Source organism: Mauremys mutica, chromosome 2 (assembly GCF_020497125.1).
Source record: "Mauremys mutica isolate MM-2020 ecotype Southern chromosome 2, ASM2049712v1, whole genome shotgun sequence".
Lineage (NCBI taxonomy): Eukaryota > Metazoa > Chordata > Testudines > Geoemydidae > Mauremys > Mauremys mutica.
Window position 1 is genome coordinate 84,662,433 of NC_059073.1, and position 15,080 is coordinate 84,677,512.

Below are 15,080 nucleotides of genomic sequence, written 5' to 3' on the forward strand. Positions count from 1 at the left end.
TATATACTCAATTTCTATTTTTGTTTCTATTTGGTGTTTGTAAAATTTGGTTAAGTAGTAAGAAAAGGACATATCTCAAAATTAGGGAAAATGTCTTTACAACTTTCAACAATGGGGTTCATAATCTTTAGGGGGAAAAGGCTTAAGCTAATGAGTCTGTAACAATGTGGTCTATTTAGGTGGACTCAAACATTTTAACAAGGTTCTCTGTTAAATAAAAATGAAATTTCTACACACTTCCTCCATCTATCTTGAACATAATAGTTTCTTCTTATTCAGGAATTCCTTTAAGCAAGAAGTGTATCTATGGCACATACAGAATCAGGTCTACTGTATTGTATAATTTTTACATACTACTACAAAAGCCAAGAAAACTCTTATTCTGTACTGATTGTTCTTTCATATGTGTACACACACACAAAGGTAAAATATCTACTTGTTACAATAATTAAAACTCAAACATTAGGATGTTGAGTACTGGCCGTAATCAACATACGATCATTAAGACACTTATTATATCCGCACAAGCACACTTTCATGAAGGATAAATGCGGAGAAAAAAATTCTGAATTATCTAAAACTATAGTAACTATTTATTGTATTATTTTAATTAAATATTTTCTACTTAATATCTAAAATCAATTAAACATTTAGTGATTTTTCAGATTATTAATTAAAACAAAACATTAGAAAGAAAGCATTAGGAAATAAGCAAAGATCAAATTAAAAATCAGTGAAACGGCAATATATTAAAACCTTGCAATTCAACATAATTCAATGTGCTAGATATAATAGGCTAATAATATCAACAAAGTTGAACCACATTTACCTCAATGATCTACAGACATGTAAAGCTATCAGTATAAAAGCTAAACTGTAATTTTACAATAGTATGCCTCTATCTCCTGTGACCAAATGATGTTGGTACTCAAAATTGACAAATTTGCACAAGGTTTTCTGAGAGCAAGGCTAAAGGTGAAGCATATGGTAGTGTACTGCTCTGTTAACTTAATGGTCTGTAGAGTGGTAGCACAAACAGCTTGTTGGTTGATCGTTTTTTTTGTGGGGAGAGGGGTTATCTTTGCTTGAGTTTCAGCCACAATGTTCACTGTCAGTCTTGGGGTGCTAGAATGTATGAGCCACAATGTGCATCAGTTCCAGGCCCCTACTTGCAGGTGAATGCCAAAAGAGAGGTGCGGAGGCCATTGCTGGAGACCAACTTTTAAAAAAGGTTGTTAAACCTTTATTCAAACAAACAACATTGCTTTATTGACACATCAACTATCAAATCTATTTCTGGGGGGGCTGGGGGTGGGGGAGACTAAGTCATGACAGAACTCTTCCAGAAACTTCTAAGAGTCCTTAGCTGTATGACCCCTTCGCCATACTATCCTGGCATCTCCTCATATGAGGGAAAAACACAATAGTTGTGGTGGGGAATAATCTGGGCGTCAAATGTCTATGACAAGTCTTTTAGAACAACTGCCTTCAATGCTACTGACAAGGTGTTGACAGACTTGAAGATTCTAGTAGGGTTTACACAGTTGCTCTTAAAGAGGTCTGCCTGCTGTTTATTAGTAGGACTAGCAACCTGTCATAAAGTGGAATGTAGGAGTGTAGTAGACACACAGCTGCTTCTGGATGCCCACTTGGCAAGTGTCAAGGAATCTTTTGCCATCATCCATCTAATCTTTTAATAGTAAGCGTTGCGGTATAATCCAAGCACTTCTGAAGTAAATTAAATCTATCTAAATCTGGCAAGAGGTTTGGGCCTTTTGTGATGTGGTCTTCACACTCATGTCTGTCACCTTAAAACTAGATTACTACAATATTCTGCACGCAAGTCTATAGCTTCAAGCTATGTGAAAATGATAGTTAATCTAGTAAAACACCAAGATTTCACATGACACCATGGCAACTCATGAGGTGCAAAGACTGCACTAGCTTTAAATTTATTTCCAGATGAAATTAATGTTCTGGTTTTGACTCATAAAGCCTTAAATAGTTTATGTCCCTTCTATTTAACAGACTGCCACGCTATATGTGATACAACACAACAGTTAAGAACAAAATACCTGAGGTAACAGTTCCCTAGTTTTAACTGGGAAGAGGCTGGCAGGAGGGTAATGAAACGGACAACCAATAGTAGAAGTTTGTGAGTGCTGCATACAAAACTGCACCTGGGACTACATAAGACACTCTGGCAAGAGATGAGAGGCCATGAAAATTTCAGAACAAAATGCAAACCTCATGAGATTTTCTCTTAATTTCTTCTCATATCAATGTGGAAAATACTCATCTACTCATACAAAAAATGTATGAAATAATCAAACTATTTCTTCTATAGGTTAGGAAAGAAGAAAAGGAGATTAAAAGAAAAAACACTTAGATTTATGTAGGTGCTTGTATGGCTCTAGCACCTACATAAATCTACCCTTTCCTCTTCAGTCACAATAGTATCCAGGTATCACTGTAGGGTTCAATCAATCACTTATACCTGGAATATTTTCCCACCTCTCAATCACTGTACTTAAGCTTGTTACTGCAGGACTGCTTCTATGAAATGTGGGTTTGCACCACACTCTGAGATCAGACAGCTTCAGTGGCCCAATAAGCAGTTGTCTCAATGAGTAAGAGTGGTCTTGACCCCAAATACAGGAAATCTAATCTTGCGGCGAAGAACATACGGATCACAGTCTCTAGGCAGCGTCCTCAGATCAATAGCCATTGAATAGCCATTGAATCCTGGCAAGCTGGAGACAGAAGAAGGTATTTTTGGCTACTGCTTTAATTTTAATAATTAAATGGAGATATCCTATCTCCTAGAACTGGAAGGGACCTTGAAATGTCATTGAGTCCAGCCCCATGCCTTCACTAGCAGGACCAAGTACTGATTTTGCCCCAGATCCCTAAGTGGCCCCCTCAAGGACTGAACTCACAACCCTGGGTTTAGCAGGCCAATGCTCAAACCACTGAGCTATCCCTCCCCCCAGATATCAAGGAGCACTGACAAATCTAGTAAAATACCCAGGCTTCAGATTCTGGTAGTCAGAAAGGCAAGTGTGCCTTCAAATGAGTGCAGCTAGTCATGTTGTCTAGTGTCTTCATTAGCTCCTTGAAGTGTTTCCTACCTTAGATACTATGGCAATGAGTGCTGTAGAAAAACTTGAGTGCAATTTTTCCTATTCTTTATAACATTTCCACTGGATTAAAGTATAGTTCCATTCAAAACAACTATAACTGTTACTATCTGGTTCTGTGTTTATGTGTGCATCTGATTCCATATGGACGCTGCAATTTACAAGTAAATATTTTCCTAACTGCCTGTCATGATAATGTAAGAGTTAAAAGTCAATCGTGGTTCTCTTCTCATGTATTAGCCACAAAAAGTAGTAAAGATTCTACAGGCCAAGCAATACCCACAGTTACACCTCCAACTCCATTAGCTTTTCTGTTACCAAACAATTCCATTACCTTTCAGCTCAAACAAGCAATGAAATAAAAATATTAACACTTCATTTATTCATAAAATGCTGGTTTAGTTGCATGCAAATGACATCACATTTTCCATTATATTTGCACTTAACGCTAATGAAAGTGCTGGACTGAAACTCCATTTATCCACAAATAGCTCTTCACAAGCAGTGACAGTGAAAGCTTTCCAAACAGCTTAAATCATGCAAAAAAGCCAACTACTAGAATTATTATATACAAATGAAGATTTTGAACCCAACAAAACATGCTTACAGATCAACAATTAAAGAATGAGCTGTTGCGCATAGGTCAAAAATGGCAAACCTACTTCAATAAATATGCTATTATAAATACATAGTTTTGATGTTTTAAATTATTGTACCATCAGGGGCAAACTTAGCATGACAAACTTAAACATGCTCACTTTACACTGTACAGGGCTTTAGAGGAATATTCTTGTAACTTTGCTTTGTAAATCAGTTTGTACTATTCTAAACAGAAAAGATTAAGACATTATGGTTACATGGTTAAGCACTCAAATCACATAATGCCATTGCAGCTTGCATCCGACGAAGTGGGTATTCACCCAGGAAAGCTCATGCTCCAAAACGTCTGTTAGTCTATATGGTGCCACAGGACTCTTTGCTGCTTTTACAGATCCAGACTAACACGGCTACCCCTCTGATACATGATGCCATTGTTACAGTTGTATGTGCAACCCAAAACTGCCTACTTATGAGTGTGAATAATACAATCTTTAACTACATGACCACATATTTTTTAAATATTACACAATGTTTCTATAAGCTTACACATGCAACTTCATCTACTAATGTATAATAGTCTACATATGGCAGACAGAAAAAGTCATTACTATGCTAAGGAATCCACACTCACTCAGCAACTTACAGTACTCATAGCGTGTTACATGAAGACTCCTGCAAATCTGTGCCTCATTCACTGAGGTTTATAAACATGTATTACATTGTTACTTGAAAAATAGTAACTTAAGATCAGATGACTCAAGACAGGAATGTTATAATCACACAAGGGGACAGAGTTAAGGATACATATAGAACCATAACCATGGCATTCTCATATCTGAACATCTACTATTCCCCCACAGTACTTTTTATGAAAATTCCTAGGCTAATATTTTTTAAATTAATTAATTAGGCCAGGACAGCCCTTGCTTCATTCGGAGCATACGTTGCACTATTAGACGCTCATGTGAGAATACAATTAACCATGCAAACCACTGTGCTCCTATGGAGCCCTTGCTCACTGCACAATTTCTTAAATACCCACATTCCCAAGTATATGTATCTAACATACATGCATGCACAACCCAACCAACCTTCCTTCCATTGGTAGAAAGTTGTTAAAAATACCTCTATTTCAGTTATTGTGCATGTGCAAAATACAGTTTTCAAAGCCTCCTAACTCTCAAATCTCAAATTTTCACTGAAATACTCAACGGCTCTTCTTAATATTCATTCCATTCAAAACTTCAACTTTTTACCCTCAGTTGTTCCAGCTATAGAACAGTTTAATGGCTGTAAACAAAAATGTTTTTTAAAACGATTGGGAGAGCATCTCCTTCCCCTCACCACATAGCCAACCATCTCAGCCTTCCTTCTCATGCTCAATAGCTGAACCATTTTTACATAAAGTCTCTCTCCAAAATTTCACTTTTGGGTAAAAATCTGGCTTGCTACATTTCAGCATAATAAATCTACTATAAAAGTTGCAGAAATACCAGAATGTTTTTTCTCATTTTTCCTCCTTTAATCAAACATCATGAACTAAACACTAATGACAACAAGACTTTACCTGGGATTCCCTCTTAGCGCAGCATGATGGAGAGCATTAAATCCATTGTTGTTTGTAATAGTAACATCAGCCCCAGCTTCTAACAGTACGGCCAGGATGTCATCACGCTTTTTACTTATCGCATCATGGAGTGGAGTATCACCTTCAGAATCCTAAAAATAGAAATGATTTTCTTCAGCTTCCATATTTACCTATTTAAAAAGGAAATTTATGGGAAAAGAAGGTCTCACATGTCACTATAGGAACTAATGAGATGCAAATACAAGATAACTTTTAATATCATTTTCCAGCACTTACAATTATAACTTCAATCCAGTCTGCACACTTAACACTGCTTTTTGGTCAAAATACTTTTTGTGAAGTTTAATCACAGAACGAGGATAGTCTGAAGGAGAAGTTAATATGTATTTATTTATTAATTGCATTACTATAGCATCTAGGACCAGGACACCATACAACTAGGTACTACACAAATACAAAACAAAACAAAAAAAATACAAAACAGACTGTCACTGCCCCAATGAGCTTACAATCTAAATGTAAGACAGAAAGGGAAGCAGAAGGAAACAATGATACAATATTAATCAGCATGATAGGTAACTGTCTCAGCACGCCAGTGGCCCACTTATCAAGCTTTATGTAGGTCTCATGGCAGAAGACGGTTTTAGAGAGGAATTTGGAGGAGGTAACTTTGCAGTTGTTTATGGGGAGCTCTTGCCCCAATAGTGAGGGGCAGCACTTAAGAAAGCATAAAGGTGCTTTTTTGAAAAGTTAACGAGTGATCGAGGCTGGAATTATTGGCCTAGCAGAGGCGGGAGCTGATATCTCGATAAAGATGATAGGTAGGATGAGGATAGGCCATCAAGGGCCTCGAAAATGAAGACATGTTGTTTATGTTTGATACAATAGAGAAGAGGGAGCCAGTGAAGGGATGCAAAGACAGACAACATGTCAAAGCAACACATTAGGAGAAAGATTTGTAGCATCATTCTGAGTAGATGATTGGGGCAAGAATGCAACATTAACACCAGGGAAAGTAATGTTGCAATGACTGAGACATGAGTTCATCAGATCCTGGTCAAAAGTTTTAACTGTGTGGGTGGGTAGGAAAGGCTGTATCTGAGAGACGTTATGCAGAAAAAAATTAACAAGATTTACACATAGCCTGAATGTGAGGAGCTAGAGAAAGGTCTGAATCAAAGAGGTTACAGGCCTGAGCAATAGATGGTTGTGTTGTCCACAGTGAGTGAGAGTAAGAAGTAGGGAGAAGGGAAATTAAGAGCTCTGTTATAGTCATGTTGAGCTTTAGCTGTCTGCTGAATATCCATGAGGAGATGTCAGAGACAGACAGACAGACTCAGGTCTGGAATAGAGGTAGATCTGTGTGATCTGCACACAACAAAGAGCTATGCACATTTTTCAAGTATGTAGGCAATTTGTAGTTCACTATCACCTACAAAAGTCATTAACTGCCATGTTTTCTGCATGTATTTGCTATAAAAAAAGTGTCATGCATCACAAAAAAGTTAGACATTAAAACAATTCTTTAAGTTCAAGATTTATAAAAATTTAAATGTCTACTAGCATGAATTTCAAATATATAGTTCATAAATTTAATCATCATGTCTGAGACAACTGTCATAGAAAAATTCAAGCTAAAACCTCCTCTAATAAAAATAATATGAACAAAGCAGACTAATGAAAAATGTGCACCCCCTCAGGATAGTTAAACTTGTGCAAGGCTGTATTTTAAATAAAGCAAAAGGGAAGCTTTCATGGGGCAACATTAAATTTTATAAATAATTTAGGGCTTGTACCAACAAGACAATACATGGTTTAAAGGTGCCAGAAATTTTTCAGCACATACCTGACCAAAGAATTTATATTCATTTTTTAGCTTCCTGGGGTTTTAGTTTTGAAAAGTCCAAATTAAAGAAAAAAATACACCATTACTCCAAAAGCAAAACACCTTGTGCATAATTTGTTCCAAAACCCAACAATTTAAATTAAAAATAAGTTTCCTATAACGTCTACAGTAGAAAAATGTGTTTAGTTGAGTTCATTATACTGCTGCAGAGATGCATATTCTCAGGATTTATGTTTCTGGGTGAAATCCTGGCCCTACTGAAGTCAACAGAAGTTTTGCAATTGACTTCAGTGGGGCCAGTATTTCACCACTAGTGTTTCTCAATTAGCAGCACAGTGCAGCATAGTGTAAAAAGGATCCCTTAGAACTTTCACTATGGGATTAGCAGTCACCAAAACTGCAATATCTGCCAAATTTGGCAAACATCCTGCACTGGCCCACCAAAATGAAATGATATAGTTTACTCATTCCAACCAATCAGATTTCTTGAGCTTATTGTATGTAGACTAAATTGTTTTCCTTGTGCAGTGGGTTGGCTTGAGAGCTAAAGAACATGCCAGTTAGCTACAGCCAAGTCCCAACCCCAAATGCCCCTGCATTCTCATCTATCACAGTGAAATCAATTGCTTAACTGCATGTGCATTAGACTTCTCTGCACATGTGCAGAATCTGAAAATGTATTATTGTCGTAGGGATTTTCATTGCCTGTAGATGGTGTAGTTTCATAGATTCATTGAATTTACGGACCAAAGGGAGCAGTAGATATAGCCCAGCCTCCTTTATATCACAGGCCATATGAATTTCACCCAATTGCCCCTATTATTGAGCCAAATAGAACAGGCTGGTTGTTATAGCCAACACTTACAGAAACTGGGGTCTGGATTAAAGTTCCCTAGCTGAGGCTCTACTTCAGCAAGATGGAAGTAATACTTGTAAATAATACCTCAGCCCTAGTAAGATGGAAGGAGTAGGCCAGGAGGAAATAAACTGAGTAAATAGCAATTACTACCATTAGTTGCTTTAAGAAAGTTCTCACCTCTTCTTTCCAAGGTGCACAAATAGGAAAAACTGGTGGAGTCTGAAGCACAAGGATATCCAGATGGCAACAGTAGGAGTATGTTGTATCATTCATATTTGCCTAGGGCTTTACAACCTTTTCTTTCAGATGCTGACCTCAGCACATTTATCCATCCTTTTTCATCTTTAGATTTACACATGCAATGCACTGTGCATGCAGCTATGTTGAAGCTTCAGCTCAGGCAGAATGTAACTGTCTGCTTATTTAGAAGTGGGGTTTTGTTTGTTCATTTTTGAGGCAGTATTTCTCCCTTTTGCAGTACCATTTGCACTAGTTTCCAATTAGTTTACAGAAGCAGTTTTTCCTCACTGTGTAATACCATGGCAGCAGAGGCTCTCAATAACAGACTTCATGTTTGAATGGAAGTCTTGTGGCAGACATACCGTCTGATGGGTTCAACTCTGGAAGTTTTCTCCCTTTTTCTGACAGAGTCTAAATTTGCTGGCCTTTAGGTCATGCTGCAAAGCCTCTCTTACCAGATTGCATATGTGGGGAGGATAAGGGATGTTGACTGGATGAAGAGAGTTAATCTGCATGTTAAACATATTTGTACATTGACCCAATCTATATAGGCTTAAAATATTGTACACATGCCTAGAGCAAGGTGCATTTTAAATTTCAGTATGAAACATAGAAAACAATTCAATGTAACAGCCTTAATAGGAAGATTTATACATCTACATGCAGCATCCATATACCATATTTGCATAGAACTTAGTTTGAAGACAAAAAATGAAAGTCAAAATTTGTTTTACCTGGAGACTAGGATGACAGCCAAAGTCCAGTAAAGTCTTCACAACTTGTAAATGACCTTTGTTAACAGCAATATGAAGTGGAGTCTGTCTGCGTTTGTTGCGAGCATTCAAATCTGCACTGCCTCTGTGCAAAACCTCTATCACAGCACCTTCATCTCCAAAAGCTGCGTGGTGAACAGCCCTGTCTCCATCTTTGTCCTAAAGTGTAAACATTGATTTGAAACAAATTCCATTTGTACTACACAATATATATATGTGCATTATTTCTAGAACTAACTTCAGTAAGTTGTTACTCTAGGGAAAAAATACCAAACCGCATATTTTCTATACAGCAGAATCTTAACTGTACTACCCAGAGCTGCCAAACAGCTAGCTAAGAAGCTGTCCCAAATAAAAGGGGCCTTTAAAAAAAAAATCCAAACATTAGAATGAAAAAAAAAACTTTATTGAATATTTATAATATTTTATCTACTTTTTATATACTTATTCAATAACTTCTGCAGAAAAACTAGAATGCTAACACTAGGGTGACCTGATGTTCCGATTTTATAGGGACAGTCTTGATTTTGGGGGCTTTTTCTTATATAGGCATCTATTACCCCCCACCCCGTCCTGATTTTTTACACTTGCTATCTGGTCACCCTAGGTAATACCTAATAAGTATTTGAGCCCTATGCTACTAACCAAATGCATCCTGATTAAGTGGCATTGTTACATACTGTCCTGATTAAGCAGAAGTCATCACTGTTCACTATCAGGTTAAATCAGTTCCCAGGGGAGACAACACAAGGAAGCAGCTACCCCAAGTGAGCATGTCCTAAGTGCAATCCTATTTGTGTTCCTTATCATCCACATACTCCTCACCCCATGTCCCAAAGTCAGGTTTTTAACACTCCCGTTCTCTACTCAATCTAGGGTTGCCAATTTTCTAGTCGCAGAAAACCGAACACCTTGCCCAGCCCCCTGTCCATTCCCTGAGACCCTGCCCCCGCTCACTCCATCCCCCCTCCCTCCATCACTCCATCCCCCCTCCCTCCATCACTCATTTTCCCTGAGCTGGGGCAAGGGGTTGGGGTGTGGGAGCGGGTGAGGACACCAGCTGTGGGTGCGAGCTCCCAGGTAGGGCCAGAAATGAGGGGTTTGGGGTGTAGGAAGGGGGCTCTAGGCTGGGGCCAAAGGATTCGGAATACAGGAGGGGGCTCCGGGCTGAGGCAGGGTGTTGGGGTGTTGGAGGGGGTGCAGGCTCTGGGCTGGGGGTGAAGGCTCTGAGGTGGGGCCAGAAATGAGGGCTTCAGGGTGCAGGAGGGGGGTCCGGGCTGGGGCAGGGGGTTGGGGTGCAGGAGGAGGTGGGGGGTGCAGGCTCCATGCAGCTCCCAGGAAGCGGCTGGCATGTCCCTGCGGCTCCTAGGGGGAAGGGCAGCTACAGGAGTTCTGCGCCCTGCCCCCGCCCACAGGCACCGCCCCTGCCGCTCCCATTGGCCGCGGTTCCCTGGGTCTGGCTGAACTCTAGCTTCCCACTCAGCCGCTCCCTGATCCTTGCTGCAATTCTCTTTTTAGGAGTTTCCCCACCAGACTTCCTCTTTGCACCTCTCCCCATACACAGTTACAGCCAGCTGTAGCAGCAACCTCCAGCACCCATCCACCCATCCCCTCCGCCCCAGCAGCTCCTCTGCTTGAACAGTCCCAGTGGAGAGCATATCAAAGCTCCATCTCTGACCCCACAGTTCACTTATTTAGCAGCCTAATCCAGCTCTCAAGTGGAGTATGATGTATATGATTTTCAGACAACTGTTTTTCAGTGAAGTAATATGATTCGAAAGTCAGATCATGGCAAGCAAATACTGCCTTTTTAAAAGGCAAGCCATTTGTCCCATTCAACAAGCCAACATTTCCAAAGAAACTTCAAATTTGGGAATATAAATGAGAAATTTCAGTTGTCTTCTCTCACCCCTCCATAGACTTTTAGTACAGATCTGTGGCACTTTTGTACAATTTTACAAGTATGTAATACATATGAATTAAATAAGACAAAATGTTTAAACACCTGAATATACTTTTTCAGATAAATTTCTTCTACACCCAAAGATGAACAGGACTGAAAATGATTTCAGAGCATTTTGCATAGTATTAAATAACTAAGCAGGTATTTAACCTTAGTTCTCATGAACAATCATTCTGAAAAACACGAAAAAATTCCTTCATCTTGCATGAAAAAAAATAAAATGGAAGCAAAGCTGTTCTAGAGCAATTCTTGCCAAGTTACTACGTCTCCTTCAACTCAAACCTACTTTACTTTCAGTATGTGAAACCCTCTCTACACTGTATAATGTATGCATAGTAAGAAAAGTATCTACTTTGGAGAATGCACTACCAGCTGCCTGTTTTGTCTACATGCCACATGCAAAGGGCTGGCTTTGTGCTGCTTCCCATTCACATGAATGGAAGAAAGTTAGGAAGCGCCTCATCCAGCACATTCACACAAGATGGTGTATCATATACAATTTTACAATTAGTCTTTATGCTGCCAGAATCAGTTATGTAATTCTGGTGCAAAACAATTCATACTGCTTAAGGAATCAGGCCCTAAGAAATTCAACATTTAGGCTGTGCTTCCTTCCTACTTCATTTTTATGATTTGTATTACCATAAAGTCTAGGAGCTTTAGTCATGGACCAGGACCCCACTGTCAAATTTTTTACTTTGAATTGTAACAAACTTGGAACCTCAAGCGATCCTGCATTCAGGAAATGTAGTTTCAATGATCATCCCCTGAATAACAGTGAAAAAAATTAAAGAGAAAATGACAATCCTGTGCTTAGTATGTAAAAACACTTGCCTGTGCTAAAAGAAATACACAATGAACACTATTGTAGGGGACTTCACTCCCATAGGCAGAAAGATTCTACAAAGAATTTAAGAATTTAATGTATTTTATCCCTCAGAGATTTTTCCCCTGTAGATGAGGGAGATGATGTGTGGAGAAAAAGTAGAAACATTTCGCACATATTTGTGCACAATAATCCTACACATAGTAACAAATGGCATAATGTTTATTAAAACATACATCCCTGGATTTTCTTAGCCAACCAATATGATTCAGCCAAACTAAATTCTGTGTAATTATGTAGAAGTAACATAGTACTAAAGACTCCAGTGAAAACACTCAATAAATGACACTGGCTAAACTGCTAACCTCAAGAGAAGGACTATTTTCCCTTACAAAACAGATCATGACAGAATTAGCTGAGGAGCCATCTTGGTCACTCAGACCAACAGGAGAACAAAACTACTTTCTCTCTTTCCAGAAGATCTCAAAATGCTTACAAATATTAATTGATGGCATGAACTGCAATTAATAAGGTAAGAAACACCATATTTTAACAAAAGAGAATGCTAATGCAAAGAAATTGAGAAGTCAGTTAGACAGCAAGGAATAGAACCCAGATCTCATGACCCCCAGCCTTAATCACAATATGATCCTCCCTCACACAGAGCAAGGGAGTCCTGTTGCCATGAAAAAAATTTCAATTTAATTTTTTTTAAAAGCTCATAAAAGATATCACTGCACATAAATTTACTGCTGCTGTCCATCAACCACTAACTTTTTTATATTTTAAGTCCACAGATCCTAAACTAAGAGCACTCCATTAGGAAGAGTGGCCACCCTCACCTCTAACCTGATCCTGCCACCAATGTGGACCAGTGGTTATGAAAAGATAGGTGACATAGAACCTCCTGAGACCATTGATGGTTTGGCATCAGTATCCCTCTCAAAAAAAGTATTATTTTATACAAAATTACTTTTACATCTCTGGTGCAATTGGGATTGCAATAATCATCCCGACAGGTAAAGGAGTAAAAAAAGAGAGGCAAAAGTTATACTTAAAACGCTTCAGCGACACAGCTGCACCACTACAGCAGCAGACATAGGTAATTCACCTCCCCAAGAGGCAATATAATTCTTCTGTCGATGTAGCACTGTCTACATGAGGACTTAGGTCAGCTTAACTACACCACTCAGGGATGTGGATTTTTCACACCCCTGACTGATGTAGTTAAACTGACCTAATTTCATCACATAGACTAGGCCTAAGAATGTAATATTGCCTTGGGACACAAAAAGCATCAAGAGAATGACTGTTAAGTGCAGGAGTGCAGTGCAGAAGATAAAAATGCATCTGACCCCCAAAAATATGGAAGTGATTAATAGATGTAGTGGGATAGAATCATAGAATATTAGGATTGGAAGGGACCTCAGGAGGTCAACTAGTCCAACCCCCTGCTCAAAGCAGGACCAATCCCCAGGCAGATTTTTGCCCCAGATCCCTAAATTACCCCCTCAAGTATTGAACTCACAACCTTGTGTTTAGCAGGCTAATGCTCAAACCACTGAACTTAGTAGTTAACAAAAAACAGTCATATTTTAAATTTAATTACCTCTGCTTCCACATCCACGTTCTGTTTCAGAAGTAATTTCAAAATGTCAACATGTCCATTCTGACTGGCTGCTTGCATAGCTGTGTGTCCAGCACACTGCCCATTCACCTGAAAGTATATTAAGAATGCAAAGTTAACTTACAGTGTACATCAATATATACACATACATATCAGATATTTACTACCAATAATATCAGCAAATATCCATGTTCTAAAAACCGTTTATTGTGAAATTTTCATTTCACCTGCAATCTGCCTACTAAATCATCTCCATCAGGGCTACCATACCAAATATCTGAGCAGCTTTCAAATTGAGTGTGTGCGCGCGCACACACACCATATTTGGGGACAGTACAATCTGTTAGGTCTTTTTCATCTCTACAGTTCTTATTCATTAGCAAGAATGAAGAAATAACAATGTCATTCTGATTTTTACTTATGTCAAAGTTTAATATTAAATTGCTAGCTTGGAGATTTTAGTCAGGCTGCTGCAAAGGTGGACTTTTGAAGAGAATCAGCTGTGTTCTGCAGAATTTATTTTCCCCCTAATTTATGGTAGGGGACTTACAGCCATGCATGTACACTCTTTTTTATTGTTTGTATAAATCTGAATTAATTTAAAATTCAAAATTAAATGTTTAAGGCCAATGATGTCCAACCTTTGGACCTCAAAAGCGAATGTATTAAAAAGAAAATATGTATTTGACTGGGAACTGAAACACATTCTGAACCAAGCTGAGCCCTATGATTCTGAAGTGTTTTGACTATAGGGAGGAGGAAGAAGCTTCTCCACTGTGTTGCAAGAACATCAGGAAGAACAGCTAGCAGCTCGATTGACTCAGCAGTCTAGGGAAGTGCCTAGATGAGGATGGTTCTCCCTATCCCACAAAGCCACCCAGGAGATAAGAAAAGTTAAGGACTGCCACCATTTACGACTACTCAATTCTTTACCTCAGCCCTACTTAGAATAGCTTGAAGGCTGCTCTAATTCATGCCAGATGGCATATGGTACAAAAAAAATGTTCACTGTGAATGGCTGCAATACAGTGGCTTCTAGCCCCTCCCCTACCTCCAGAGGCTGTGGAAGAGAGGCACAGGTACCAGGTACGCCAGCTCTCTGCACATGGGGGATTCATCGATGCAAGGGGAATCCCTAGCAGAGGATTTGGGATTTCTTGTATTTCCCGTGCGTTAGAAGTCACACAAAAAAAAGACACTCACATCCACATCCGGTCTCTTTAGCAAATCTTCCACTTTTACTACATCTCCATTAGCAGCAGCTTTAACAAGTTCTTCATTGAGGTCCCCAGATTCTTGTGTTTCGAACAGTTTCTTCAAAAGTTGGGACAATCTCTCTACAGATATCAAACAAAGCATGTAAGATCACAACTCCAAATAGAGAACAACAAAACTGGCTGTTTTTCCTATCTGAAGAGACTTACACAAGTCGCCATTCAGTTTATCACTTAGTTCAGCACCTCAACACCAAAGCTCTAACTCACTGACATCAGTTTCTCATCAGTTCAGAAACTTCAAATTTACTCAAAGATGATCAGTTTCACTCTACAGTTAGGATTCCTGCCTGAGTGGTTTTGACAAGAGTGAGGGGAAAAACAACTGAGGAGAGTTGGCAGTA

At 38.9% G+C, this 15,080-nt stretch overlaps 1 protein-coding gene across 4 annotated transcripts in view; it reads right to left on the reverse strand.

The window, feature by feature from the left end:
- The window catches only part of MIB1 (MIB E3 ubiquitin protein ligase 1), a 122,514-nt gene that overhangs the window by 70,465 nt on the left and 36,969 nt on the right, over positions 1-15,080 (reverse strand). For all 4 annotated transcript variants that reach the window (XM_045004953.1, XM_045004952.1, XM_045004955.1 and 1 more), the window contains exons 9-12: positions 14,666-14,799; positions 13,445-13,552; positions 9,008-9,205; positions 5,308-5,459 (exon numbers count right to left, since the gene is read on the reverse strand). In XM_045004953.1, the coding sequence (XP_044860888.1) occupies positions 5,308-5,459; positions 9,008-9,205; positions 13,445-13,552; positions 14,666-14,799 (592 nt within the window). The remainder of the gene's footprint in view (positions 1-5,307; positions 5,460-9,007; positions 9,206-13,444; positions 13,553-14,665; positions 14,800-15,080) is intronic.